The sequence below is a fragment of the Eurytemora carolleeae genome, unplaced genomic scaffold (genome assembly GCF_000591075.1).
Source record: "Eurytemora carolleeae unplaced genomic scaffold, Eaff_2.0 scaffold194, whole genome shotgun sequence".
Lineage (NCBI taxonomy): Eukaryota > Metazoa > Arthropoda > Copepoda > Calanoida > Temoridae > Eurytemora > Eurytemora carolleeae.
The window spans coordinates 90,934-118,585 of record NW_019396489.1 but is presented as its reverse complement, the minus strand read 5'-3'; the positions used below and the strand labels follow the sequence as shown (position 1 = coordinate 118,585).

Genomic DNA, 27,652 nt, shown 5'->3' with positions numbered 1-27,652 from the left:
ATCTTTTACATAATGGATCAGGATTGAAGAGTACCATTAAGATTCATGCATGGATTTCCATGCTAAGGTTTTTTCTTTGCGCTGATTTTGCGCGTAACGATTAACGTAACGATTAACGTAACGATTAACGTAACGTAACGATTAACGTAACGCAACGTAACGATTAACGTAACGATTAACGTAACGATTAACGTAACGTAACGATTAACGTAACGACGATTAACGTAACGTAACGATTAACGTAACGCAACGTAACGATTAACGTAACGATTAACGTAACGATTAACGTAACGTAACGATTAACGTAACGTAACGATTAACGTAACGTAGCGATTAACGTAACGTAACGATTAACGTAACGTAACGATTAACGTAACGGAACGATTAACGTAACGTAACGATTAACTTTGCGTTTCAATATAGCACAATCAGGCGCCAATGCTCAATAAAAAAGGAATGCAATATAGAATTGTCGAAGTCTAAGGAAAAAATTAATATTTTAATATTTTAAACCCTGTTTAAAAAGAATGTACTCATCAAAACAGAAACTGCCTCGAATATCTCAGGAAAATAACGCATGGAGTGGTCCAAAAATGAATATTTTCTTGAAATAGGTCAGTTGTCAGATCTAGATTTATTTTGACTGGAGTTCATCCTAATACTTTGAAGACTATAGAAGCTCATAATTTGTAATCGTCAATTTACATTTTACATTTTACATTTTACCTTTATGATACAGGGTCTCTCAATAAACATAAAAGGCAAGTGACGACTTTTAAACCGTCACTAAATCCTGATCAGGCATTCTAATTTTTTGAAATTACGTTATGCTGTCATTTTATTTGGAATTAGTTCGAATTTGCTTGGATATGAATAATATCCAGAGTAAAAATTTCGCTTGTTTCGCCGAAATTTCGCATTTCGTTCGCTCACGAAAAATGCGAAAATTTTCGAAAAAGTTTGAGAATTACAAAAAACAATTTTGTTCTCGATCACTGGAAACCCTTATTGTGTAGGGGGTCGACTTGGCACTTGGTGGCCCAGATTGGACATTACTACTGAAAGCATATTCACTAAAGTACAAGTTGTACCGGCTCGGCTCAAGCAACCTTTAGAGATTTGGAAAACCTTTCAGTCAATATTTATATAAAGTATTGAATTTTTAAATAACGGATCAACAGGGATAGCCATCACAACCATGGGTTGTTGCTTACTTTGGATGCGCTCTTGTAAGCGGAAAATGTCGTCTTTATAGCACACTCAAAATCCTCACCAATTCCCCCTTCTCACCAGCAATGGTGTCAGGTGTCGCTTTATCTTCCACCAGTAATCAGTTACGTCATATGAGGATTTTGAGCGTCAATTGTCCATTGCTATGAAGACGACATTTTCCAAACATTGGAGCCCATCCTTAATTAACAACCTTGAGCATGTTGTTGATAGTCATTTTTAGTGCTAATTTTATTTAACTATAAACTGTCGGGATTATCTTCCAGGATCAGGGTGAAATATGAGATTTTAAATTTTATTTTTGAAAACTGTCAGATTTAAATATCCTGACTTGTGTACACATTTGTAAATTGTTTGTATACAATACAGTGGTTTATGGATGCTCAGAATTTGTAAACAAAAGTTTATGATTTTTGTAAAATTTTTAAAATGCGTGAAAGTGAAGGTTTTCGGATATTGAAAATTTCAAAAAATAGCCTCCAACAAAATTTGCTTTTCATTATATTTTAAAAAATTCGCGAATTTTTTTTGTTTTTTTTGTTCTTGTTCTACAAAGTGAAAAAGTTCACAATTGAAAAGGAAGATGGGCGCGATGCGCCCTGAATTAAACGTTATTTAAGTAAGTTGAATGTTAATAAATGTTTAAGAAGCCTAACATTAAGCAAAATAATTGTAATCTTTGTTTTTTAAAAAGAAAAATTTTATAAGATAATGAAGAAAAAACTGCAAGATTTAATTTCTTTTTTAACTGTAAGATTTGCTTTCAAACAAAAACAAATTTAGCAAGAAAATTTTTTTTTAACACAGTAAGAAAGATTTCAATAAAAAAATCTTTTTAATGAACATGGAATTCTGAAATTTTATTTCATAAATAATTAAACATTTACAATTATATTACATATCTACAAATATAGTGATAACATTTAGAGATTGCAAGAAAATGGAATATTAACCGAAAGTTTCATAAACACTTTGGTCAGAATAAAATGCTGACTGTCAATAGAAATATGAAATAATTCGACCAATAATTTACAAAGTAAAGGGATTTTTTGCTTTCATTGATCGAATTCTATGGTTTGAGAGGATCAATGACAATATCAAATTTGTGCAAAATTTGCCGGTACGACCTAGAAACATCATAACTCCTCTTGTTTTAATTTTCCGCCCAATTCGCCCTAAACCGAGCTTTAGGTGCGTAATGGAGTGATATGCAGTCTGCACTAGACAAATTTCCGAAAATAAAGATCTTTGTGGTTTTGCAAATTGACTGAGTGTAGGACTTGTAATCATCACGATAACGAACGGCAAAACTCGTTAATTTATATGTATCGTTAACTGAAATAGCCGTTGTTGAAAATTATCGGTTTACAAATAACGGCCATTTTTGTTAAATGTTTTACTTAAAATTGCACAAAACCTACATAAATAAAAATTAAGTATTTTTTTTATTTTTTTTACGTGTTTGAATGTTTTTGAATGTCTTGAATGAATTTGACTTGGCTATTAATACATTAATTATCGTAACAGCTGGCACTGGTACAGATTTCTAAAATATCTTTTTTTTACGCCGTTAATAAAATTGATATTATGAACGGAAACTTTGAGAGCAAAAGGATAATACTGTTAACAATCTAATTAGGCTATCCCTGAGAAAAATGTTACGATTTTAAACATCTGTTATCGAACTGTTTGAAAAAGTCTGAACTATGAGTAAAAAAAGCTAATTTGCTTGCAGTTACGACATTTTGATTTTATAAAATTTTTATTCCGGTCAATAATAACTTTTATTGAACACATGCAGGATTATAATTTGACATCAAATTCACTTAAAAATCACGTAAACAAAACATTCTATCTACATACATTTAAATTTGAAAATACATTTGATATTATCCGAAAAACATTTATTTAATTTTTTCCCATTGATTTTAAAATAACAAAAAAGTTCACTACATTTAGATAATGGACAAAACTATATATGTTTCAGGAATCATAACCTATCCTTCATTTGCATCTCCTTAGATCACTTTCAAAGATAATAGCTCATGTCATTAAGATAGCTATCCAAGAAAAATAGCTCGCTTCCTTTTAGATAGCTATCAAAGATAGATAGCTCGTGTACTTAGATATCAATAAAAGATATAGCTTATGTCCTTAGATAGCAATCGCAGAAAGTAGCTCAAATCCTTAAAAAGCTATCAAAGATCAATAGCTCATGTCATAGGAAATCTATAGCTTTTATCCTAGTAGATAGCTATCAAAGATTATCATGTCCTTATATGGCTATCAAAGAAAGATAGCGCATATATTTAGTTAGCTATCCAAGATAAATCGCTCATTTCCCTAGATAGCTATCATCGATTATCTATCAAAGACCGATGACGACATTTAATTCGTCCACGAAGTTGTAATGTTTCTAAGAATGGTCTTAGTTATTCCTTGGAGAACAGATCAGTTTGCGTTAATGTAGAGAGACTTAACATTGCACTTTATTGTATTTACTCTAATTTGTTTATACATGTTCACTCTAAGGAATAAAAAAATATTTTTTCTCATTTGGATTTATTTACGACAAAAAAACCACAATAAGAAATGTTTCAAGTCCCCTTTCAGGAATAATTTTTCAAAAACTATGTCTTTAGATTTTGGAATATTTTAACCTCAATAAATTTACGGTAACTTAAAATTTTTTTTTTTAATGTAAAAGTTTTCTAACAATGGAACCTATTATAGAATAGGAAGACGACTTGAGTCAGTTGTCTTCCTAACCCACTGTTTTATGGGTTTCACTGTACAATTTATCTTGAATAAAAAACAAGGAAATATATTAAACAGGGAAATATATTTTCAAGAAAACACGGTCAAAAAGTGTAATTCATTTGTACATGATATATGCAAGTAGAGACCAAAAATGTAAATGTCAAAATATATTTTTACATTTTTTTTTATTTACTCACAAATATAAACGCAATATATTTGCTCAATTAGAACATCTAGATTGTAGAATTTCTGATTTCGTTCAAATTAATATTTCTTGATGAAAAAAAAACAAAACATTTAGAGCAGGATCATAGAAGAAAACTTTTCTGAACTATAATTTTTAAACTTTGATTTATTTAGAAATAAAAACTAGTTGTTGACGAGAACTAATCGGCCACGTGTCTTGTGCAATCTAAAAATTTGAAACAAATAAATTAATTATTTCATGGCATCAATAGTTATCTTAAAGAGACTGTACAGCGTAGATGATACGTAGATACGCCCACGCACAGATGGCTGATCAAGTTTCAATTAGATATCTATGTTTTTGTTTCTTTAATTTGTTCGTTTTCATTTGCGGTCTTTCTGCGAAAGTGATTTGCACATTTATTGATTATAAGAAATATTGAGAAAACAACATTTTTCGAGTAAGAAAAACGACGTTATCCTCCACATTTTCGATCAGATAAAGGTTTCAAGGGTTATACCGATGTAATCGGGTATTGCCATCTTTGCATAAGGGTCACTAGAAATTACGCTTACAGTCCCTTTTAGAGTGCATAAGTTTATGGTTTTTTTTTAAAGACTATTAAAATACTAAAACTCTAGCTTGGGAACTTAAAATTTAAAAACCAAGTAATTAGAACTTTTTAATGGTTCTACTGATTTCCCCAATCAAAATATGAGTAAAAGTGGTTTCTAAGTTATGATCGGACATCCAAACAAATAGACAAACCGAGATTACTACTTTATATATGAAACATGTGATTGTGAAGTGAAGGCATCTTAGGTATGATTATGTAAAATATAACTTATTGTCATCGGAAAATAATTAAACCATTCAAGAGCTATCATTGCAAACTTGTTTTGTTGCAATAAAATTTCAGTTCATAATTATAATTTCAGTAGCTCTTCAGAACAAAAATAAAATAAAAAAATTTCTAAAAACAAAATTCAATCAAACAATCAGAGCAGATTTTGAAAAATTATAAAACAATTCTTAATCCGCAAAACCGAACAATCATATTAAAAAGGTAAACAAGCTTATACACAAAACAATCATTTTAGCATAATAGATTTCCAAAGTATTTTAATGATAAGCTGTTCATATTTTAATTCAATGAGAGAAATTCATTTTTAGGGGTGTATATTTCTTTTCAAAACTCCCCCAATGCTTTGGAATGATTTTTGACTTCATGATGTTAGTAAACAACCAATCAATGAACTTTTGAATCGAAAGCTTTGTTAAAACTAAGACCAGAATTGCAGGAATAAAAAACTTGGTGAAAATTCTGTTCAAAATTTTTGTGTTAAATTTTTAATTTTGAAATACCTTTGGAAGTTCAATATTACAAAAATAATGTTAACATTTTTTCTTTTCAATTTCAAAATCTGCCATAATGGATGATGCACGAACAAGAAGAAAATGGAGATTTTTAGACAAAACAGAAAAATACTTGCAGCTGATATTTAATTATTCATCGAATTTTGTTAAAATTTCAATTTAAAAAATAAATTATTTTTAAAAAATAACAAAGTGTTACAGATCTCATCTTTTATAATCCTCTTACAGGGTTTTATTTAATGTGAATATAGGGTTTAGATTCTTGGTTTAAAGGGAGTGACCGCTATGTAAGGTAGTTGAACTGAGTATGTAGTGTTGTGGAAAACTTCTTTCGGATTCATTTGAGACATATTAAACCTTTTAAAGATCTGTACATCCTGAGTTTGAGCGCAAATTCGACGTTCAAAACTTCTACTTTGGGGGTGGAAACGTTTTCAGAATTTTTTTTTTTTGATTATTGAATAACGACAACGAAAAATAAAAGCAAAAATTATACAGTAATCTAATTAGATGGTTAGGAACATATTTCTCAAAAGAAATTTGTTAATAAATCAATGCTAAAATCGATAATTTTGTTTTCATTATTATATTGAATTTCTTATCTTCTTTGAATTTATTGGCAGATTTCTTCAAACTCTTCAAATGTCGTCTTTTCAATAATAATTCTAGAAAATCTGCGAAAATCTTTGTAAATAATGAGAAAATAGAAACTAATAATTGAGCAAGATTACTTATTTTCTATGATAAGATTAATTTGTATTTTCTCAACATATTCCTTTATATGACGTCTGTAGTTTATTGTAGAACTTTTTTTACATTTTATGTCATTGTTATTTAATAATTTGAAAAAAACTAATTCTGAAAACGTATCCAATCCACCTCCAAAGTAGGAGTTTTGAACGTCGAATTTGCGCTCAAATTCAGGATTTACAGATCTTTAAAAAGTTTAATATGTCTCAAATGAATCCGAAAGAAGCTTTCCACAACACTGCATACTCAGTTCAACTACCTTACATAGCCGGTCACTCCCTTTAAGGGACTGTATGCAAAGCTTTACATCGAAAACTTAACTCTGATAAAAAATGTTGAAGATAAAGTCAGTCTCAAAAAGTGTTATTTCTGTGAATATCTCCATTGTTTCTAATAGACAAGAACTGTGCAAGTCACCTTTTCAGAGAAACCACAAATAAACATGAACAGTGTTTATGAACAAAAAAATTATGGTAATTAATAAAAGTTCATGATTTTACCTGACTTTATCAATAGCAGTTTTTACAGCCTCTTCATTCAATAATTCCACCTGAAAATACAAGCTAGAAAATGTGGCTAATAATAAGGCATGCACATTGCACAATGCACAACTTGATTTTTAAATGGTGTTGTTACATCGAATAATATTGAACTTAGTTCTAAAAGAATTGGATGTTTGAAAAAAATACCCATACCAAAATTATTAAATTTAAAATATGTTTATTCGAATTACTATATTAAAACTTTTTGCTCAAGACTTTAAACAAAGATCAAAAATTGAGATTTTTATAAATAAATAAATGCGTTTCCTTCTGTATTTTTGTTAAAATACTTTTTATCTAAACTGAATTCTTGCTTTTTCAAGAATTTCAACTTTACAATAGAAATAACAATATAATTTAGACAAAATAAAAGTGCAAGATGCAAAAAGATAAAGTTTTTTTTTCAGTTTTTTAAATAAAAAAACCCACCTCTGAGTCTAGTATTACAGACACCCCTTCCTCAACTAGCTTTTCCAAAATATCTCTAAAAATTAAAAAAATCGATTTCATATTTTTTAGACCCATAAGCAAACAATTAACCAGAGCCAGACTAGGACCTGATCCAGTCAGAACTGTCTAAAGGGGTGGGGGGGTGAGGGGGGATAAATGAAAAATTAGAAGACAAGATTTTCATCTTTTTTGATACTTATCACCCAAATATAATCTATACTCCCAACATCAACAAAGTAAGTAATTAAGTAAGTAAGTAATTATTTATTTATGAAATTAAACCTTCAAAATTAAATTAAACCTACAAAAAAAAATGTTACAGCTTCATGCAAACATACCAAATATCTGGGGTAGAAAATTATTTTCAAAAAGAGGAGGGGGATAATTTACTCCCCTGACTAGATATATATTTCTCAAACTACACCTTTCGTGGCTTTTTCATTTTTATTTTTTTATGAACTAACCTTACATACAATGGCATAGATGCTAGAGAGTATTTAACAGAGGAGAACATTGATTTCATCTTTCTAGAGGTTATACTCATCCCGTTCCCAATATTCTTCATACCTAGAACATATAGACATATACTCATCTCATTCCCAATATTCTTCATACCTAGAACATAGATAAATACTCATCCCATTCCCAATATTCTTCATACCTAGTACATAAATATATACTCATCCCATTCCCAATATTATTCATACCTAGTAAATAAATATATACTCATCCCATTCCCAATATTCTTCTTATCTAGTACATAGTACATATATATATATATAGTCATCACATTCCCAACATTCTACATACCTTAGTACATAGGTATATAGTATTTACTCATCCAATTTCCAATATTCTTTATCCCTAGTATAGTACAATATTGTTCATGAAAAAATTAAAAATGTTAGGCTACAGTATTTCTATCTGTTTCTAAATATGAGATAGATAGTCTTAATGGTGTTAGGTATTTTCCCAAAGGCATTTTCCTAAAGGCGACTTCCCAAGTGACAATTTCTCAAGTGGCCACTTCCAAATTGTGCAATTTCCCAAGCGGCAATTTTCCAAATGTGCAATTTCCTAAGAGACCACTTCCCAAAGGTTAGGTGGTTTGATTAGGTCTTTTGAGGCGCCGCAAGGTACGAAGGGACTGGGTGCTGCAGACAGGATGGGCTAGGAGACCCAGCGCTGCGGCTAGGACAGACTTGAAAAGTTGCTGCTTGAGAAATTGCACATTTGGGAATTTGCCACTTGGGAAAAGGACTTTGGGAAACTAATTAACATTGTCCTTAATCATTTTAATAAACATATTCACAATATTTGAATGTCAAATCTCAATATATTTTTAATCTAAGTAGTTTAAAATGAATACCTCCGTCCGTTCCTTCTCCAAATTCAGTCGGTCCAACAACAGTTATAAAATGACCAGATCCTTCTGTAAACAAAATTACTCAAGAGAGAAATATTTTGAAAGGAATCTCATGTTCTAAATACCCTTATCTTTGTATCCTGATAGTCTAAACCTTAGTACTATGCTTTTTTTAAAGATATTAAAATATCCAGTATCTAGTTTATACAGACAATAAGAACAATTTGAATCTATTAATGGTCCAGTCCCCTCCAAACAAATATTCTAAAGATTTTAAAACAAGCTATTTTTTTTTCTATAAATAAATTTTCAACATGACAAACAATTTATTTTATGAATAGTAATTCCTAATTAAGATTTTTTTTCTATTGAGCTTGAATACTCCCAAAGAAATGTGTGCGCACTGCGCAGGTTAAAAAAAAATATTCTTATAATTGTTTAATTAGTTTAAAAGAAAAATGAAGATTCATGAAAAAATTATTTTGAAGTTGTTATAATGATTCAAAGAATGGTTCTTGGCAGGTCAAAAATCGTTTATGACCATAAAAAAATTTAAATTAACTTCTTTAAGTTAAAAAATTAACACTAAAATAGGAAAGTATTTAGTTGAAAAAAAAACGTTTTAAAATTAAAATTGTTTCTAGGAAGGGGGTGCACAGCGTTTTGAAAGTTAAGCCTTTAAGAAAAGGATTTTAATGAAGCATTGATAACTTTAAATTAATCTTTTTTGTCATAAATAAGACTACTATACTTTTTTAACTCTATCGAGCTAATTCAAAATAAATTCTATTTATATAAGCAAAAATAATATAATAATATTAACAAATGATTCATACTTTAATCACGGTATATCTATGAAACCACTTTTAATCTAAGCTAAGATTTCTAGAATATTGCTATATTTATAGAATTCTAGAATTTCTATAATTCTAAATTATCATCTAAAATATTACCTAAAGCTCTATATTTCTAGAATTCTAAGATTTCTATAATTCTAAATTTTTATCTAAAATATTACCTAAAGCTCTATATTTCTAGAATGGTAAATTTTTATCTAAAATATTACCTAAAGCTCTATATTTCTAGAATGCTAAGATTTCTAGAATGGTAAATTATTATCTAAAATATTACCTAAAGCTCTATATTTCTTGAATGGTAAATAATAATCTAAAATATTACCTAAAGCTCTATATTTGTAAATTATTATCTAAAATATTACCTAAAGCTCTATATTTCTAGAATTATAAATTATATTATCTAAAATATTACCTAAAGCTCTATATTTCTAGATTTCTAAGATTTCTTGAGTGGTAAATTATTATCTAAAATATTACCTAAAGCTCTATATTTCTTGAATGGTAAATAATAATCTAAAATATTACCTAAAGCTCTATATTTCTTGAATGGTAAATTATTATCTAAAATATTACCTAAAGCTTCTCTGCCTGAATCCTCTGCCACCTGCCCTCCCACAGCATCGATAACAATATCTAACTAAATAAATAATATAATTTTTATTAAATATTAAATATTATTGTTAAATAAAAAATATTTACCCTATTTTAACTAGCTAATATAAAATCAGTATTCAAGAAGAAGCTTCTCTTTATTTCAATGTTTAAAGGTATCCTTGCTATTTAAAGCTTTTGTAGAAATCAAGAAATTTAAACCAAAAGTTGTCTTTATTAAATTGATATAAGTATATATTCACCTTCATTTCTCCTTTTAGTTTCAAACCTCCCTTATTCCTATCCAATACACCCACTGCTCCATTCCTTAAAAGGAGTAACTAAAGGACACCTTCAAAATTTTGAAATACCAGTCCTAGTTTATCTTTATTAGATATATACATGACACTTAAGAGCGTCTGCTTGAAATAGTGCATTCTAAATGTGTGACCTAGTTATCGAAGGATTTTCAGTTTTGCTTTTCGTATTTTGTGTGTCTGTATCCGTGCTTCCTTTTTTAGAAAAGAGAATTTTGAAAAATGTGGCGAGAGCTTGGTGTTAGAACTTCCAAAGAATTCTTTTGGATTTCAGTTGTATAATGGAGCGTTTTGGTGCCCTGAATAGGTCAACTTCAAGGTCCCCCCTGAGTTTTTTTTATGCTTTTCAGTTTTCAGATACTGTTTTTTCGTGTGTGTTTTTTTTACCTTCTCTTCTCCCTTTCCCCTGCCCTCTTCCCTCTTGCCCCTTTTCCCTTCCCTTTTGCCCCTTTTCCCTTCCCTCTTCCCTTTACCCTTCCCTCTTCCACTTTTCCTTTCCCTTTTTCCTTTTCCCCTTCCCTTTCCCCTTCCCCCTACCTCCTCTTCCCCCTTCCCTTCCCCCTTTTTCCTTTTCTCTTCCCCTTTTCCCTTCCCTCTTGCACTTTTTCCCTTCTTTCTTGTCCCTTTATCCTTCCGTCTTCCCCTTTTCCCTTCCAGGGGGGGGGGGAAACAGAAAAATATACACCCCTGAGAACTCTTGTATTTTGAAAATTCAGATCAAAACATGATTCTAATCTTTATTTAATCTGCAGATTAATTTAATATTTATTCGATATCCCGCATGGTATCGAACCCATGGTCAGGGGTGATGAAGGAAACATTGACCTGATGAGAAATAACTAAAATGAAGAATGAAAAGGTATAGTATTGTAGATTTTTAAATGGCTAGACATAAAAATGCATATTTTTAATAATTAAACTGTTTCCGAAAAGGGCTTTGTTAAATAATTATATAATTAACAATTGCACTCCTTGCACTGAGCTGAAAACTTTAGAATTGGATACCCTTAATCCAGATCGCTTAAACTGAATATCCACTGCATGAGGAAACTTTTAATTTTCTTTTTAATATCTTCTTGTTGATATCACATTTTCTACTACCATGATTTATTAATAAAACTAATTTACGACTTAACAAAAGCCGTTAACAAGTCGGCTTTTAGAGAAACTAAACAAATATAAATTTAATGTTAACATGAACTTATTAAAAAACATATTTTATCACATTTGAGAGGACTAAAGTCCTTTCAAAAGTTAGTCTTTATAAACATTGATTCAAAATTTAAATGCGTTCAATAGATCATTAGTCAAATTGATATGACACCACAAATGCGGAAAAATGAAAAACCGGTTTTTCAAAAGTTAAAGAGCGCATCTCTAATCTCTAAAATTAAGCTAAAGACTAAGTTAGTCTGTATATAAGCAAAAAGAGAGGATTAAGCATTGATCTCGCTATCCACAAATCTAAAGTTTTCAGCTCTGAAAAATTATCAAAAAAGCTGAATTAATGATGGAAATTTTACATTTTACTGTTTGCATATTACATTTGTTGGCTGCATGAAATAAAACGTACAATGACGTATTTATTCTCTAAATGAATGAATAAATTAATCCCTTGAGAAACCATTCATTAAGTCCTACTAATTAAATTATCTTTAACTGCTGAGCTGAAACTTTTGTGAAGTTAAGGATTAAGAGACTTAAACATAATTAAAAGTGGCTCTCCATTTGCATAGCAGCATATCCGACAATAATACTCTTTAAAAAATCCAACAAAAATCAATGCGATTTTCATGTTTTTCTCTTTAAAAATTGAATATTTTGGGTTATCTATAAAAATAATTTGCAAATTGCTGCTTCAAAAAAAAACATTTATTGGTTCTAGATGTGAATACATGATAAATAACAAGTGTAATAAAGAAGAGGAGGAGATCTTCTCTGGTTCCAGGATCTGACACTTCTGATTTGCAGATTTTATAATCCTCGCTTGGGGAATTTGTGGATAAGATGTTTAAGCTTGAGATTGTTATCCTCGTCCAATTCTTGAGCTGTTTTCGACCAGGAGGCAGTTTTTACTGCCAAGATATTTTTTTGTCGGGGGTCACCACTTTAGAAGTACACTTATTGCTTTTAAATGTAAAAGCATGATAAATAACTCGTGTAAAAAAGGAGAGGACGATGTGTAGGTTTTCTCTGGTTCCAGGATTAGACGCAACTGATTTGTGAATTTTATAATCCTTTTTCTGGGATTTCATCCACTGCAATATCTTCCACATCAAATAAGAAATTAAAGGGTAATGATGTGAATCGGACATGTCCCTCTTTTTAAATGCTCTGTCACTTGATATTAAAATGAAAAGTCCCGTTGAAGAAAAATGACGAAATAAAAAATCAGGAAAATTACCACTCTGTGAAATTTATACACTTGACAGGTGGTTTTTGCTAGAGTATTTCAATGCTCGGACTCCTAACTCTAGGGTCATAATTTTAGTTACAAATATATAATAAATAACGATAGTATTGATCGAGAAGAAGATGGGTGGGTCTTCTCTGGGTCCAGGATCCAACACTACTGATTTGGGGATTTCATAATCCTCTTTCAGGGATTTCAGTATCTGATTTCAGTATCTGATTTCAGTATCTGATTTCAGTATCTGATTTCTACTTTTCACAGCTATTTGTCTTTATGATATAAGCAACAAGAATTTCAGTCTCAAAGGGACTTTTAAGGAGAAATGAAAAGGGGTAAAGGCTGAAACCTAAATACTTAAGGAGTTTATTGCGACCTATATATAAGTTCTGTCTAATGTATTATAAGTTCTATCTAATGTATATTGATTAAAATGGGTCTGTGTTTACTTCACATTTACTGCGTTTCATTGTACTGCAGTCGTTGTCGTAGATATCAATACAATGATAACAAATTTTGATTTCTACTGTGCTAATTATGAAAACTTAGAAATCAAAATTTTAATAGAAAAGTTGTCTTCATTGTAGTGATATGAACATCGACCACTGTATTTAAAAAGATAACTTGAGTCTAAAAGTCGTCTTTCTATTCTGCAGGTCTATGTGTCTCATTTTGTTTACCTGAGGACAGCTTCGCCATTTCCAGCAGAACATACTCCAACAACATTGAATCCTCTAGATAATATACAATCGATAATTTTTTGGACCCCTTCCCCCATGATTATATCTATCTATCTTAACTTAACTATTTTCTAAATTATAATTCCAGAAAATTAATTTTTAGTACACAAAATATTTCTATTACATCTACAATGATTATCAGAGAACCCATGACAATCTTTTTATATGTTTAAGGTATTATTCCAAGGACGACTTCCCAAGGGACAATTTCCCAAGTAGCAACTTTCCAAATGTGCTATTTCCCAAGCGGCCAATTCCCAAAGATTATGTTAGGCCTTACAAGCCGCCGCAGGCTAAAATCAGGGCCGAGCACTGTGGCAGGGATGGTCAAGAGGGCCAATCACTGCGGTATAAACATTCTAGGAGGCAAGCACTGCGGCTAGGACAGAACATGGGGAAATTGTACATTTGGGAAGTTACTGCTTGGAAAAATACCCTTGGAAAGTTGCTACTTGGGAAAATACCCTTGGGAAGTTGCCACTTGGGAAAATGTCTTTGTGGAAGTACTTAAGAACTTAAAAAATTGTATTCGTGCTTTAAACTATCTTAATATGCAATATGAAAGATTTCCCAACCGGCAGAAAATTACAATATTATAAATCTTTCTGTTCTTAATGAAATTCTTAATGAAAGGGCATGTTAGATGTTTTTCTTTATATACAGGGTGTTCCAATAAATATAGGAATTAAAGGGACTATACAGGGTATTCTAATAAACATAGGAATTAAAGGGACTGTACAGGGTGTTCCAATAAACATAGGAATTAAAGGGACTGTACAGGGTCTTCCAATAAACATAGGAATTAAAGGGACTGTACAGGGTGTTCCAATAAGCATAGGAATTAAAGGGACTGTACAGGGTGTTCCAATAAACATAGGAATTAAAGGGACTGTACAGGGTGTTCCAATAAACATAGGAATTAAAGGGACTGTACAGGGTGTTCCAATAAACATAGAAATTAAAGGGACTGTAGGCGTAATTTCAAGGGACTCATCATTTACAAAGTAGCAGTTTCAAACTAGAATAACGAGATATATTCTTCACATTAATCAGAAAAAGGTTTTAATGGTGCCAAGGTGAATCGGGTCTGCTTGTTCTTTGTAAAAGGCAACTTTATTAATTTAAAATGTTCGAAACAATCAAAGCTATTTGATCTACGAGTGCCCTAATAAAAATTTGAGACAAATCGGTCAAAAGGGGTCTGACTTATCATCGGACTTGAAAACAAATAAACAAGCTTTACATATTTACTAGCCTGGAAACCTACCTTTACATATTTACTAGCCTGGCAACCTAGCTTTACATATTTACTAGCCTGGAAACCTAGCTTTACATATTTACTAGCCTGGCAACCTAGCTTTACATTTCTACTAGCCTGAGAAACTAGCTATACAATTATACTAGCCTGGGAACCTAGCTTTACATATCTACTAGCCTGGGAACCTTACTTTACATTTCTACTATCCTGGGAACCTAGCTTTACATATCTACTAGCCTAGAAACCTAACTTTACACATATACTAGCCTGGGAACTTAACTTTACATATCTACTATCCTGGGAACCTAGCTTTACATATCTACTATCCTGGGAACCTTGCTTTACATATCTACTATCCTGGGAACCTAGCTTTACATAGTTACTATCCTGGCAACCTAGCTTTACATTTCTACTAACCTGGGAACCTAGCTTTACATAGTTACTATCCTGGGAACCTAGCTTTACATTTCTACTAGCCTGGGAACCTAGCTTTACATATCTACTATATCTACTAGCCTGGAAACCTAGCTTTACATATCTACTATCCTGGGAACCTAACTTTACATATCTACTATCCTGGGAACCTAGCTTTACATTTCTACTAGCCTGGGAACCTAGCTTTACATATCTACTATATCTACTAGCCTGCAAACCTAGCTTTACATATCTACTATCCTGGGAACCTAACTTTATACATCTACTATCCTGGGAACCTAGCTTTACATTTTTACTAGCCTAGGAACCTAGCTTTACATATCTACTATATCTACTAGCCATGGAACCTAGCCTTACATAAATACTAGCCTTGGGAACCTAGCTTTTACATATCTACTATCCTGGGAACCTAGCTTTACATATCTACTAGCCTGGGAACCTAGCCTTACATTAATACTATCCTGGGAACCTAACTTTACATATCTACTATCCTGGGAACCTAGCTTTACATATCTACTATCCTGGGAACCTAGCTTTACATATCTAAAAGCCTGGAAACCTAGCATTGTCTTGAACCAACCAATACAACCAAGCTAAAGCATTTCCTTGGTTGTATTGTAACGAGTTTTCACGTTAAAATATATACAAAAATAAAGATTGCTTCTTGATAGATAAAGAAAGATAAATAAATGAATGCACCTTGCTGCTAGCATGCTGACAACAATGCTGCCAACAGTTGAGCTGGCTCCAATAACTAAACAAAATATACGAATTGAGAAGAAAACATTTTACTTACTTTTACAAAAATTTAATTTTGATAAAATTTATAGCTTCATTTATTTAATAATTAATAATATCAAATTATTATTTAAATGAAAATATGTCTGAGTCTGGATAAAACAATAATAATAATCATAATCATAATCATAATCATAATCATAATCATAATCATAATCATAATCATAATCATAATCATAATCATAATCATAATCATAATCATATTAATAATAATAATAATAATAATAATAATAATAATAATAATAATGATAATAATAATAATAACCTGCAATAGTTGCAGAGTTTAATTTATCCTCTTGAAAAGTTAGAACACCATCTCTCACCTCTTTCATCTCTAATCCAGGGTTTACCTAGAAATAGAATAGGGAGGAATATTTTGCAGAATATCGACCCTCCACCTCTGCCCTCCCCCCTTTATCACTTTAGTTTATATTCTACATTCTTTTACATCTTATTCTTTCAGCATTAAATTAAAACACAATTTATGTACAGGGAAAATTGAAGTTATTTTATTGTGTGCAAAATTAAGGCAAAAGAATTAAGTTTTAGAACTTTTGAGAAAACAGAACACTTAGGCTTATATTAAATTTACATTATTTATTTTCTTTCAAAATTTGATAAAAGTAAATATTTATGAACATTGAGGAAAAAGAAATACAAGACGTTACTTTCTTTCAAAACTGTCTGTATTAAAATATTGAATATTAAAAAAATTAAAATTAAATTACAAATAAAGAGGTGTTTTATAAAATTGGGACAAAAGAATTGATTTTTGAACAGTGGCGTAAATAAGGGGGGTTATTGGGATTATTTACCGCCCCCCCCCTAGAATCCTGGGGGTAAATACCCCCCTAGAATTTAAAAATTTGATTTTAAAATTGAATATCTTTTAAATTTGCACGAAAATAATTCAAATGTGCAGATACTTCAGATATTTCAGATTTTAAGCCAACATACTCTTAATTCTAAATTCTAAAGTAATAGTCAAAGTTATTACAATTAGATGTTTTTTTAATAGAAAAAAAGGTATGGGCAATGAAAAATACATTTTTACTTCTAAATAATGCCATTTCTATATTAGATTTATTTAAGATCTTAACATACTACATTGATGACAAGAAAATTTTTTCAAAGTTTTGCAGAGTAGCTTTTCTAAAGATTTAAAAAAGTAACATATTTTTCCTCTTAGAGTAAAACTATTATTTTTTATCTTACGTAAATAAATTCAGTAATTTTACAGATCTTTGTAGTTAAATAAAAAATGAATGACTATAATGAAGGATATAAAACAAGGTGAAAGCTGAAAGGTATGATTAATGAAGCCTTTAATTAATGGAGTTTGTAAATGCCAGAAATGAGTGGAAAATGCAAATAAAACCCAATTAATAATTTGATATACATTTTGATATTTTTCTAGGGGGAGGGGTTAAAAAAATTCTAGGGGAACCCTTAATAACGAATACATCGAAAGAATTCATCAAATGTCGTATTCTTCACTTTCTGATAATGGAATGTTGCAGATATTCAGTTTTTTAATTAAATGATTATATGGAGCTCTTTAAAACTGTTCCCGCATATTCATGGCTATTTATTTATTTTCGCAAATACTGAGATTTACGTAACATAGTATGAAACTCATTGAAAAATTCTCAAGACGACATTTGATAAATTCTTCCGATGTATTCGTTATTAAGGGTTTCACTGTATCAATATTGTCTTAAATGATAAACTGAATGATCTAGTAAAAAACGAAAAAAAGTTAAAGATAAAGTTAAAGTAAAAGTTTCCTTATTCATTTAAGGAATAAGAGCAAATAAAATCCGAACAGTCGTCTCTGAAGTTTCATCCTTTGTGGGTAACCCTGTATAGTGTATATCAAAATCATCATAAAAAAATATGCATATTATTATTTATATTATTTATATAACTTACGTTCACAGCAGCATATGCCACTGCTGCACTCATTGGTAGGGCTGCAGCTTCAGCGTAGGTGTACTTTTCAGGTTTATGTACTGTTATAATCACAATATAGGTAAACATGCACAGTACTTTTCAGGTTTATGTACTGTTATAATCGCAATATAAGTAAACATGTACAGTACTTTTCAGGTTAATGTACTGTTATGATCGCAATATAAGTAAATATGTACAGTACTTTTCAGGTTTATGTACTGTTATAATCACAATATAAGTAAACATGTACAGTACTTTTCAGGTTTATGTACTGTTAACATCGCAATATAAGTAAACATGTACAGTACTTTTTAGGTTAATGACTGTTAACATCGCAATATATTTAAGCATTTACATTACTTTTCAGGTTTATGTACTAAAAACTTTACAATATAAGTAAAGATGAACAGTACTTTTCAGGTTTAGAGCTGTCATCTGTCATCTGTCATCTGTTAACTGTTAACTGTCAACTGTTAAATGTCAACTGTCAACTGTCAACTGTAAACTACTCGCTCTAACTGTACAGTGTACATTGTAATAGTTATCTATATAATAAGGCTTTTCGCTCAGATATATATGTTTATATGTTAGCTATAGCTGACCAAACCACTGGACAAAATTGGCTGAATTTTTTTAGGGAACCAATGGGTACCCTAGGAGCAACATAGGCTAAAAAAATTTGAAATTTTGTTTACTTCAAAACTTAAATTTTATTTTCAAAATTCAACATTTTTTTCTAAATTCTAAATTTCATCTTTAATTCGACGGTCCACGCCGGGCACTTCAGCTAGTTGTAATTTATTAAAAATGTACACTGTACACATGAATCTGTAGTTTTCTTAATTGCGAATTTTCCTAAAACATCAGCTCCTACTGCAACATATTCTGCCCAGGAACCAAACCTATCACAAATATTCAAAAATGCATCGCAAAAAAAGAGTTAAACTAAAAAAGAGATTTTCAAAATAAAACGAATGTGATATTACTGTAAACAGATAAATGAAAAACGATTGTGAAATTATTCTTTACGTGGAGCATTTTCAAAATCATTTATTTAATAAATGCATAAAATAAGGTTAGGAAATGAAGTACAAAATAATCACCTGACTCTGAATGGGAGCTTGTGCCCAAGTACAGGGTCTCCAACCTTGAATTTGGTAACATTTGCTCCGATCTCTTCAATTACTCCTAGAATAGGAATATATTTGCTCAGATCTTCTCCACTATTCCAAGAATTCAAATATATTTGCTCTGATCTCAACTATTCCTAGAATAGGAATATATTTGCTCTGATCTCAACTATTTATAGAATAGGAATATATTTGCTCTGATCTCAACTATTCCTAGAATAGGAATATATTTGCTCTGATCTCAACTTTTCCTAAACTAGGAATATATTTTCTCTGATCTCAACTATTCATAGAATAGGAATATATTTTCTCTGATCTCAACTATTCCTAGAAGAGGAATATATTTGCTCTGATCTCAACTTTTCCTAGAAGAGGAATATATTTGCTCTGATATTCTCAACTACTCCTATAATAGGTATATATCTTACTGATTTGGGAACCCAATTTTGTCTTAAAATTGAACTTTCCAATTAAAAGTCATTACATCAAGTTAAAATTTGTTTAGAAAACTCAGAAAAAGTATCATGGTTCTATGCAACTCGACTTCCTTAATCAAAATTTGATGCAAATCGGTCCAGTGGTTTAAGAGTTATGATTCGATAAACATAGAAACAACAAAACCGAGAATACTAATTTCTAAGTAAGTATATAGATCAACTCTGAAATAAACGATATTACCATTTACAGGGTGTCCCACATCATAGAGTGGCAGGCGAATTTATCAATGCAATGAAGATGACTTTAGATTTTAACTTTGATTTAAATCAAGCTGTTAAACAGCATGGATACACATAAACATAGAAGTCAAGAGAAGCTATCAATTAATAAAGATATTGATAAAGGTACCACTGTACTAGATCGTAGCTCTTTAAATTGAGATTTAAAGGGACTAATCAGAAAATTAAAAAAGAACCATTTTGAAAAAATGTGTAAGGCTGATGTAAATATTGTCATGCAAAAAATTATAGGTTATTCTATTATTAATATCGTATTTTAGCATTAAAACTTGGAGATAATCTAATATGATATGGTACGCTCTGTAGTTTTTATTCATCTTTTATTAAAAAATGTAGAAGTTTACAAACCTGAAAACTCTTGTCCCAAAACTACCGGGTTTTCTTGTGTCGCTGTCAGGGAAACAAGGGGTCGTCTTCCAACAGCTGTCATTATATCCTCGATATTGACAGCGGTAGCTTTCACCTGTAAAAAAAATTGTCTAATGCAGGCAAAATTAGGTTGAAATGAACATATGCAAATAAAATAGAATACAATTTGCCAGGGTTGGTATAAAAAAAAACACCCCAAAATAAAAAAATTAAATCAAAAAAACACTTCCCAGATGTTTCGTTTGCCATAAAAATTAGACGTTCGTTACTTACTACATAAAATGACACAGTACTTTCGGAGAGTATTAAAAATGTCAAAAATGTAAAAAAAAAATATTCCGTTCATCAATTTTTTTATTGTTTTCTCAGAACATGGCTGTTTTTTGTAGAGGTCTAAAAAATTAAGCAGAATAAAAAGACGACTTTTTAAACAATAATATTGCATGATAAGATTAACCAACAGCAGGGTAATGTGCAGCGTGGAATATCTGTTTCTCTTGACAGGGGTTTTTAACGGCCAAAGCGTTGCAGAACTTTCAGTTCTTAGAATGTGATGCATAGTTGCGTTGTTATCTGGAGCCCGCGATTTAAAAACTTCGGCTTGAGCCGTAATTTCTTAAACCCGACTATAAGATCCAATCTTCGACCCAACTCTGACGACAGCTTGTGTCACCTAATTGACAGCTGCAAGATATTCGGCTCGACTTAAGGAGTTAGACCCAATGAAAATAAAACCGACCTAGGTTGGTTTTAGTCTTGTTCTCATAAAACCCGCAATGCGCCAATTCCTTCCATGAAAATCCACCAAATGCAAATGCAGCTTGAATCTGAAAGTTCAAGCCGTAAATAAGGTTCAACGACAGCTTAGACCCTAGCCATAATCGCAGGCTTGGGTTTTTTAGATTTAAGTTCCTCCTCCATTTATATCATTACATTGTGGCGACCACTGAATGTGAAAACAAAGTATTACCTTAACAAGAACCTGCTTAGCACTGATGACCGGCCTAGGGACCTCTCCCAGCTTCAGTAGGTTCACAACCTGGAAATAGTTTTTTATAGTTTTTGATACTTTTCCAACAACAAAAACTTTAAAAACTTCCACTATTTTAAAACTGTGATATGTTAAAGTTTGCTTTATTAAATTTTGCAATTACTAAAAAAATCAATTTTTGCATCGTTTTTGCATCGTTTTTACATTGTTTTTGCATCGTTTTTGAAAAGTATTTGCATCGTTTTTTGCAAATATCTTCACTCATGGTTTAAAGTTCATTTAGTGTAAGAAAGAAAAATGTTTAGATTAGAATAAAAATAAAAATATGAAAATATTTAAAACGCTCAAATTCTTTTATAATCAATATAAACGGATTCTTAGTTATACTCTTTGGACAGAAAGATGAAAGAAAGAAAAACGAGAAAGAAAAAAACAGAGCCAGAAAGAAGAAGAAAGAAAGAAAAAAAGAAAAAAGAAAGTAAGAAAGAAAGGCAGAAAGAAAAAAACGTGAAAGAAAGAAAACAGAGTCAGAAAGAAAAACAAGAAAGAATAAAAGATGAAAGAAAGAAAGAAAGAAAGAAAGAAGAAAGAAAGAGAAAAAGAAATAAATTTACCGCATCTCTGGCAGTAGGTTTGCCAGTGAGTAGAACAGCTTGCATAGTCTTAGTTCCACTCATCTCCTCTTCGAAATAGAAATCGTAGGCTACTGGGAGAATACCTTAATAAAAACAGAAATTTTTAACCTCGGTATCCCTTAAATCTTCGCCAAAGCAAAAACAAAAAAAATATTCTTGTTATTCTATTTAAAAATTGATTATTTTCTCATGTAGGTTTTCTTTAAAAGTTTATTGTAGAGCACTGTGAACTAGACAGAAATAGAAGGTCAAATTTACGTGACATTTTTGGTACGACTTTGTGGGGTCTGCCCGTACAAACATTTTTGGACCTAGCCTCGCCCCCCCCCCCTCCTATCAATTTCAACTATTTTCAACAAAAAATATTTATTTTGTATTATTTTCACGGTTAGGTTAGGTTAGGACAATTTCTAGGCCGAGCACTGCGGCTAGTACAGGCTAGGGGACCGAGCGCTGCGGCCAGGACAGACCTTCAATTTCAACGATTTTCGACAAAATTAGTATATATTTAGGGTCAGTGGGACCGAGCACTGCGGCTTGGACAGGCTAAGGGGCCGAACGCAGCGGCTAGGACATGCTAGGGGGCCGGGCGCTGCGGCCAAATGACCATCTTTAACCATGTGTTAAACATGAGAAGCATGAAAAGGGCCTGGGGTGTTGTCCAAAAATCGTTCTCTAGGAAATTACCACTTTGTGACCAGGTAGCTTCTCTATAGTTTTGATTAATTATGCTTGAGAAAGCAAACTTATTCTATTACAATAGATATTTAAATTATTTCTATTATTTTCTAAAGCTCTTGGTAATTTCATAATATACGACTCCTATCAATTTTGTACATGGATCTTATATATTAGACATGGATATAATTGACCATGTGGCCGCAGCGTCCGGCCCCCTAGCCTGTCCTAGATGTGGCGCTCGGTCCCCTATCCTGTCCTCGCCGCTGCGCTCGCCCCCCTAGCCTGTTCTAGCCGCAGCACTCGGCCCAGAAAGTGTCTTAACCTAACCTAACCCTGTATATATACAAATATTATATGTAAGACATGGATATAATTGACCATGTGGCCGCAGCGTCCGGCCCCCTAGCCTGTCCTAGCTGTGGCGCTTGGCCCCCTATCCTGTCCTAGCCGCTGCGTTCGGCCCCCTAGCCTGTTCTAGCCGCAGCGCTCGGTCCAGAAAGTGTCTTAACCTAACCTAACCTAAAATAAATACAAATTTTTATTGAAAATTGTGAAAAGTGGTCATGTACAAAATTGATAGGAGGAGGGGACGGGGGCAGGTGGTGGGGGGTCCAAAATCGACGGACGGACCCAAGCTCTTCAATAAGAGAAGAAAATGATTAAAAGTATATAAATTTATTTAATACTTGTATAAAATACGGTGGTGCAGTCCCTTAAATGATTATAATCTTTATAAAAATATAGTTATGAGTAATAAACAGGTATTCACGTAGCCATGAAACTTAAAAAGTGTAAAAACAAATTGTTTGTTTGTTTTAAACTATATATTTTACCTATTAAGACAGCAAGAACAGAAATAAAAAAGAAAGCAAGAGAACTGAAAAACCACATGTTTACCCGGGTTTTAGGAAAAGTGGATAATTTTAGCTTCTGTCGGTTCTAGAAGGAACTCTGTGTCTGATTCAACGAGTCTACGAGATCTAAATTGTGTTTACATTGGGATAGATAGATAAACACAGTGTACGGACCTTGAATGAACATTTTGACCCCGCGTAAACTTCGCAATTAGACCAACTGCAGCTGTTACTACTTTTAAACTTTCATTACTTCAAATTAACCAATCATAAAGATTAAAACAAATCAATGAACAACTTTATTTGTTGTAGAATCTTAATATTTAAAAATAGCATAAGGCGAACTTTACCATCATTCCGATCGATACGACAAAAAAGACGACGTTTTAAGACGTTTTTCTGGTAATGTTACATCGTCTATACGCAACATCCCCCCTACTGAACTTCTGACCTACTAACTTTCCGACCTACTGCAATATCGGACCCACACCAGCTGTTTCTTTTAGTATTATTTGAGGGTTAGGTTAGGTTAAGACAATTTCTGGGCCGAGCGCTGCGGCAAGGACAGGCTAGGGGGCAGAGCGCTGCGGCTAGGACAGGCTAGGGGGCCGGGCGCTGCGGCCACAAGTCCATATAGCAGCTGTAATACCACGTGCTAGTAGGTCGGATGTGTAGTATAGCGGATTTGGTGTAGGTCAGAAGTGGAGTATATATATGGCGGATATGTGTAGGTCGAAAAATACACCACCGTTTTTCTTTCTACGTACTTCAAATAAAACGTTAATGGCCCTTCTTTATTTTTTTAGTTAAACCGTTGCATATGAGTGAACCAAGGGCGTTTACAGGGGGAAATGGGGGCAGTGCCCCCCGCCCTAGAACTCAGAGCTTTCACACTTTTCAAATCTTAAACTCAAGAGTAAAGAACATTTGAAAGTTCTGTTTTTTGTCTCTAAACCTTTGAAAGACACCATTCCTTTTAGAACAAAAAATAGCACGGGAGGCTAGCCNCCCGCATTGTCAAACTATTTGTGCACCCCTCGGAAAAGTGCTACTCCTGCGGGTGCACAGATCGCGTAAAGTTAAATGGTGTCTTATCGTTATGGGTTTCCAGTCGTAATTATAAGTTACGCATAATTACGCGTAACACTTTCTTTCACTTACGCAGAAGCATTACGCGTAATTACGCGCTTATTACGTTTACGAAAGAAAGTCTAGTTTCGCGTAATTAATGCGTAATTACGCGAAATTACGTAATGTACGAAACAATTCCGTAATAAATAAAGTACATCTTAATTCTCAGAAATAATAGCGGGAAAATATGTGTAAGGATATGCCCGCTACATATTTTGACGATTTTATTGACATTTTTTTCAAACAAGATTAAGGTATACTTGAGAAAGTAGGTTGAAATATTAACAAGTCGTCGAAAATTGAAAATTTTTAGATTTTGTATTTTTTTGATAAAATTAAAAATTAATTAACTTTTCATTTAAAATACGGTGATGGTGATGGACCTTAAACCTCTGTAGAGTAAAAAAATATATGTTAGTTCCACATTTATTGAAAATATATTTCGGTCTGGGTTGACCCTCGTCAGTTGTAACGATATAATAACCATCAAAATCGATAAAAAATATAAAAAAATGTTTGTTAAAAATCACAAGAAAATAAACAAAAAAAAGATTATTCAAAATAAAAATTTGGGCTGTCAAATGGGCATAAAGGAAACGAACTCAGATTATCAGATGGAAAAAAGAAAATTTGCACATATTCACTTTTTAAAAAAAAATGTTTTAAGACAATTATTATTCATTGAGATTTTTAGTTGTCGAACGTGAAAATTACATCAACATATTTCTGATTCAACTTGCGTGACATTATTTTCCTTGAAGGTTAGTTGTTTTATTTAAATTAAAAGTTAAAACTTCAAAATTTCATAGATGTAATTATTGCAAAATTACTTTGTAGAAATTACGCGAAATTACGGCGTAATTTCGCGAAATAGAAGTTTCGCTAATTAATACAAAATTTCGCGAAATTACCTCGTAGAAATTAGACGAAATTATGCCGTAATTACGCGTAATTATAGTTTCCCTTATTACGCGTAATCATTACGAAATTTCGCGAACTTACATTGTAGAAATTACGCCGTAATTACGCCGTAATTACGCCGTAATTACGCGTAATTATAGTTTCGCTTATTACGCATAATCATTACGAAATTTCGCGAAATTACGTTGTAGAAATTACGCGAAATTACGCCGTAATTTCGCGAAATGGATATTTCCCCAATTACGCGTAATCCTGCGAAATTACACGAAATGAAAATTATTACGCGTAACTGCACGTAATTACGCGTAAGAGAATAATCTATTACGTTGGAAACCCTACTATCGTTTGCACAGAGTGATTGATCGGACTAGCGTACATTCGCACTAACGTTCATTCGGACTTCGGACAGACGTAATTAGTGCGACTGAACAACTAATTGTTCAATCAAACTAAAACCACGTAGAAGATTTTTTGAGCATGTACGCTGAACTATTTTTTAAAATTCCAGCGGTATTTTAATCATTTACTTAATTAGTTCATGTGTATAACGTGGGAATGAACAAAAAATGTTCGATTGAACGAAAGTTAAATTAGTTCCGGTAAAATTGTTGTTAGTACTATTTAGTACTATTTTAGTGCAAATGAACAAAAAAATGTTCAATCGAACAAAAATCTAAAATTTTACCATTTGCCCATAAAATATTTTTGGTACAAATGAACATATAATTAGTGTAAATGATGAACAAATAAATGTTCAATCGAACTAAAATCTAAAATTTTACCATCACCATATATTTACAGAAAAAAAATTAGTCCGTTTGAACAAATTTTGTTGTTAAAAATGTTCATTTACACTAACGCTGAATTGCACTATATAATATTTACAGAAAAAAAATTAGTGCGCTTGAACAAATATTTTTTGTATTCCAGATCAATTGCACTATTGATCATTTGTACTAAAATATTCCTGGCGGGAAAATAAAATTTTAGTCCAATTGAACACAGAAAACCAGATTTTTGTTCATTTGCACTAATGTTACATCGTACTAAAAACCGGTTACTGATTGCAGCTGACTTTAGTGCAAAAGTACGTTAGTTCAATCGGAATTAGTGTAAACGATATAGCAACACTTAAACTACCTCTTGCAATTAACAGTTTTTAATTTCTGTAATCTTTCATCCACAGGGTACAGGTTGTACCCTTATTCACCCTGGACTAACCAGGGAACTTCGGTTTCTTCTACTGTAAATTTTAATTCAGGTGTTTTAATGGTCTATAATTCGACCGCAGCTGGTGTCACACAAAACATTAGCTTGCGACAATTATTCGTAAAACTTATCTTAAAAGTAAAATTCTAGAGTTAATAATCACAAAAGGCCCATAATCTTGGCATTTGCAAAATGAGATCTGCATTTTTTGTGCTTTGAATTATTTATTACCGGAAATAAGAAAAACTTCGTTCAGATTTATAAACAAGTTAGTTCCGTTGGAATTGAAAGCTGAACGAAATTCTTAATATCTCCGGTAATATCGACATCACAAAAAAAACAGACCACATTTTGAAAATGTCAGTTTTGTGGGTTTTGTTTCAAGAATCATGTTAATTTGTTAAAGTAGGTTGACCACTCAATGCCACAAATTAATTTAATGCCACAGACGGCTTTTAAGTCTTCTTGCTACTGTCATGTTTCGTGGAACACCCTGTATCTTCAAACTTGTTGTCTTTTATATTTTTTTTATTTTTTGACGCATTTATATGGCGACAATCAAGTAAAATAGAGAAAAGGCAATAAATCATGTTTAAAATCGCGATCAAAAGTTACAGTTTGCTGGGATAAAGAGTAAGGACTGAACTATATTAACCTGCATGGTTTCTATAAATGAGCAAAATAAATCTAGATAATTAATAGAATTAAGTTTATACCAATAAATTACCTTTTTTATGAAAAAACACACAGTGGATTTAAGATATGCTAGAGATTCTAAAATATACTTTAGGTATTGTATTTTTTATTTAGATAAATAAAGGATAAAAATTCAAATTATTTAAAACTAGCTGAAGGGCCTGGCGTTGCCCGTGAAAAAAAAAATATTTTAGCCTATGCCACCCTGGCATCCCACGAGTGTTCACAAAAAAATTCAGTCCAATCGGTCCAGCAGTTTGGCCAGCTATACGCAACA

At 31.8% G+C, this 27,652-nt stretch overlaps 1 protein-coding gene across 1 annotated transcript; it reads right to left on the bottom strand.

Annotated features, from left to right (window-relative positions):
- Positions 1-4,053: 4,053 nt before the first annotated feature.
- On the bottom strand, positions 4,054-16,438 carry LOC111704235 (uncharacterized). The gene is made up of 10 exons (XM_023476391.1): positions 16,334-16,438; positions 15,970-16,024; positions 13,518-13,571; positions 10,374-10,437; positions 10,093-10,156; positions 8,666-8,728; positions 7,761-7,863; positions 7,276-7,330; positions 6,805-6,854; positions 4,054-4,402 (listed from the first exon to the last, which is right to left on the bottom strand). Exons 1-10 carry the CDS (start codon positions 16,398-16,400, stop codon positions 4,360-4,362), a joined length of 618 nt encoding a protein of 205 aa, XP_023332159.1. The 5' UTR covers positions 16,401-16,438; the 3' UTR covers positions 4,054-4,359.
- Positions 16,439-27,652: the final 11,214 nt, after the last annotated feature.

Coding starts and splice junctions, on each gene's coding strand:
- LOC111704235 (XM_023476391.1), bottom strand. CDS start 16,400: ATGAAAGAGGTGAGAGATGGTGTTCTAACTTTTCAAGAGGATAAATTA. Junction 10,438..13,517: donor AATGGCGAAGCTGTCCTCAG/GTAAACAAAATG, acceptor ACTCCTTTTAAG/GAATGGAGCAGTGGGTGTAT. Junction 7,864..8,665: donor TGGAGAAGGAACGGACGGAG/GTATTCATTTTA, acceptor TATATGTTCTAG/GTATGAAGAATATTGGGAAC.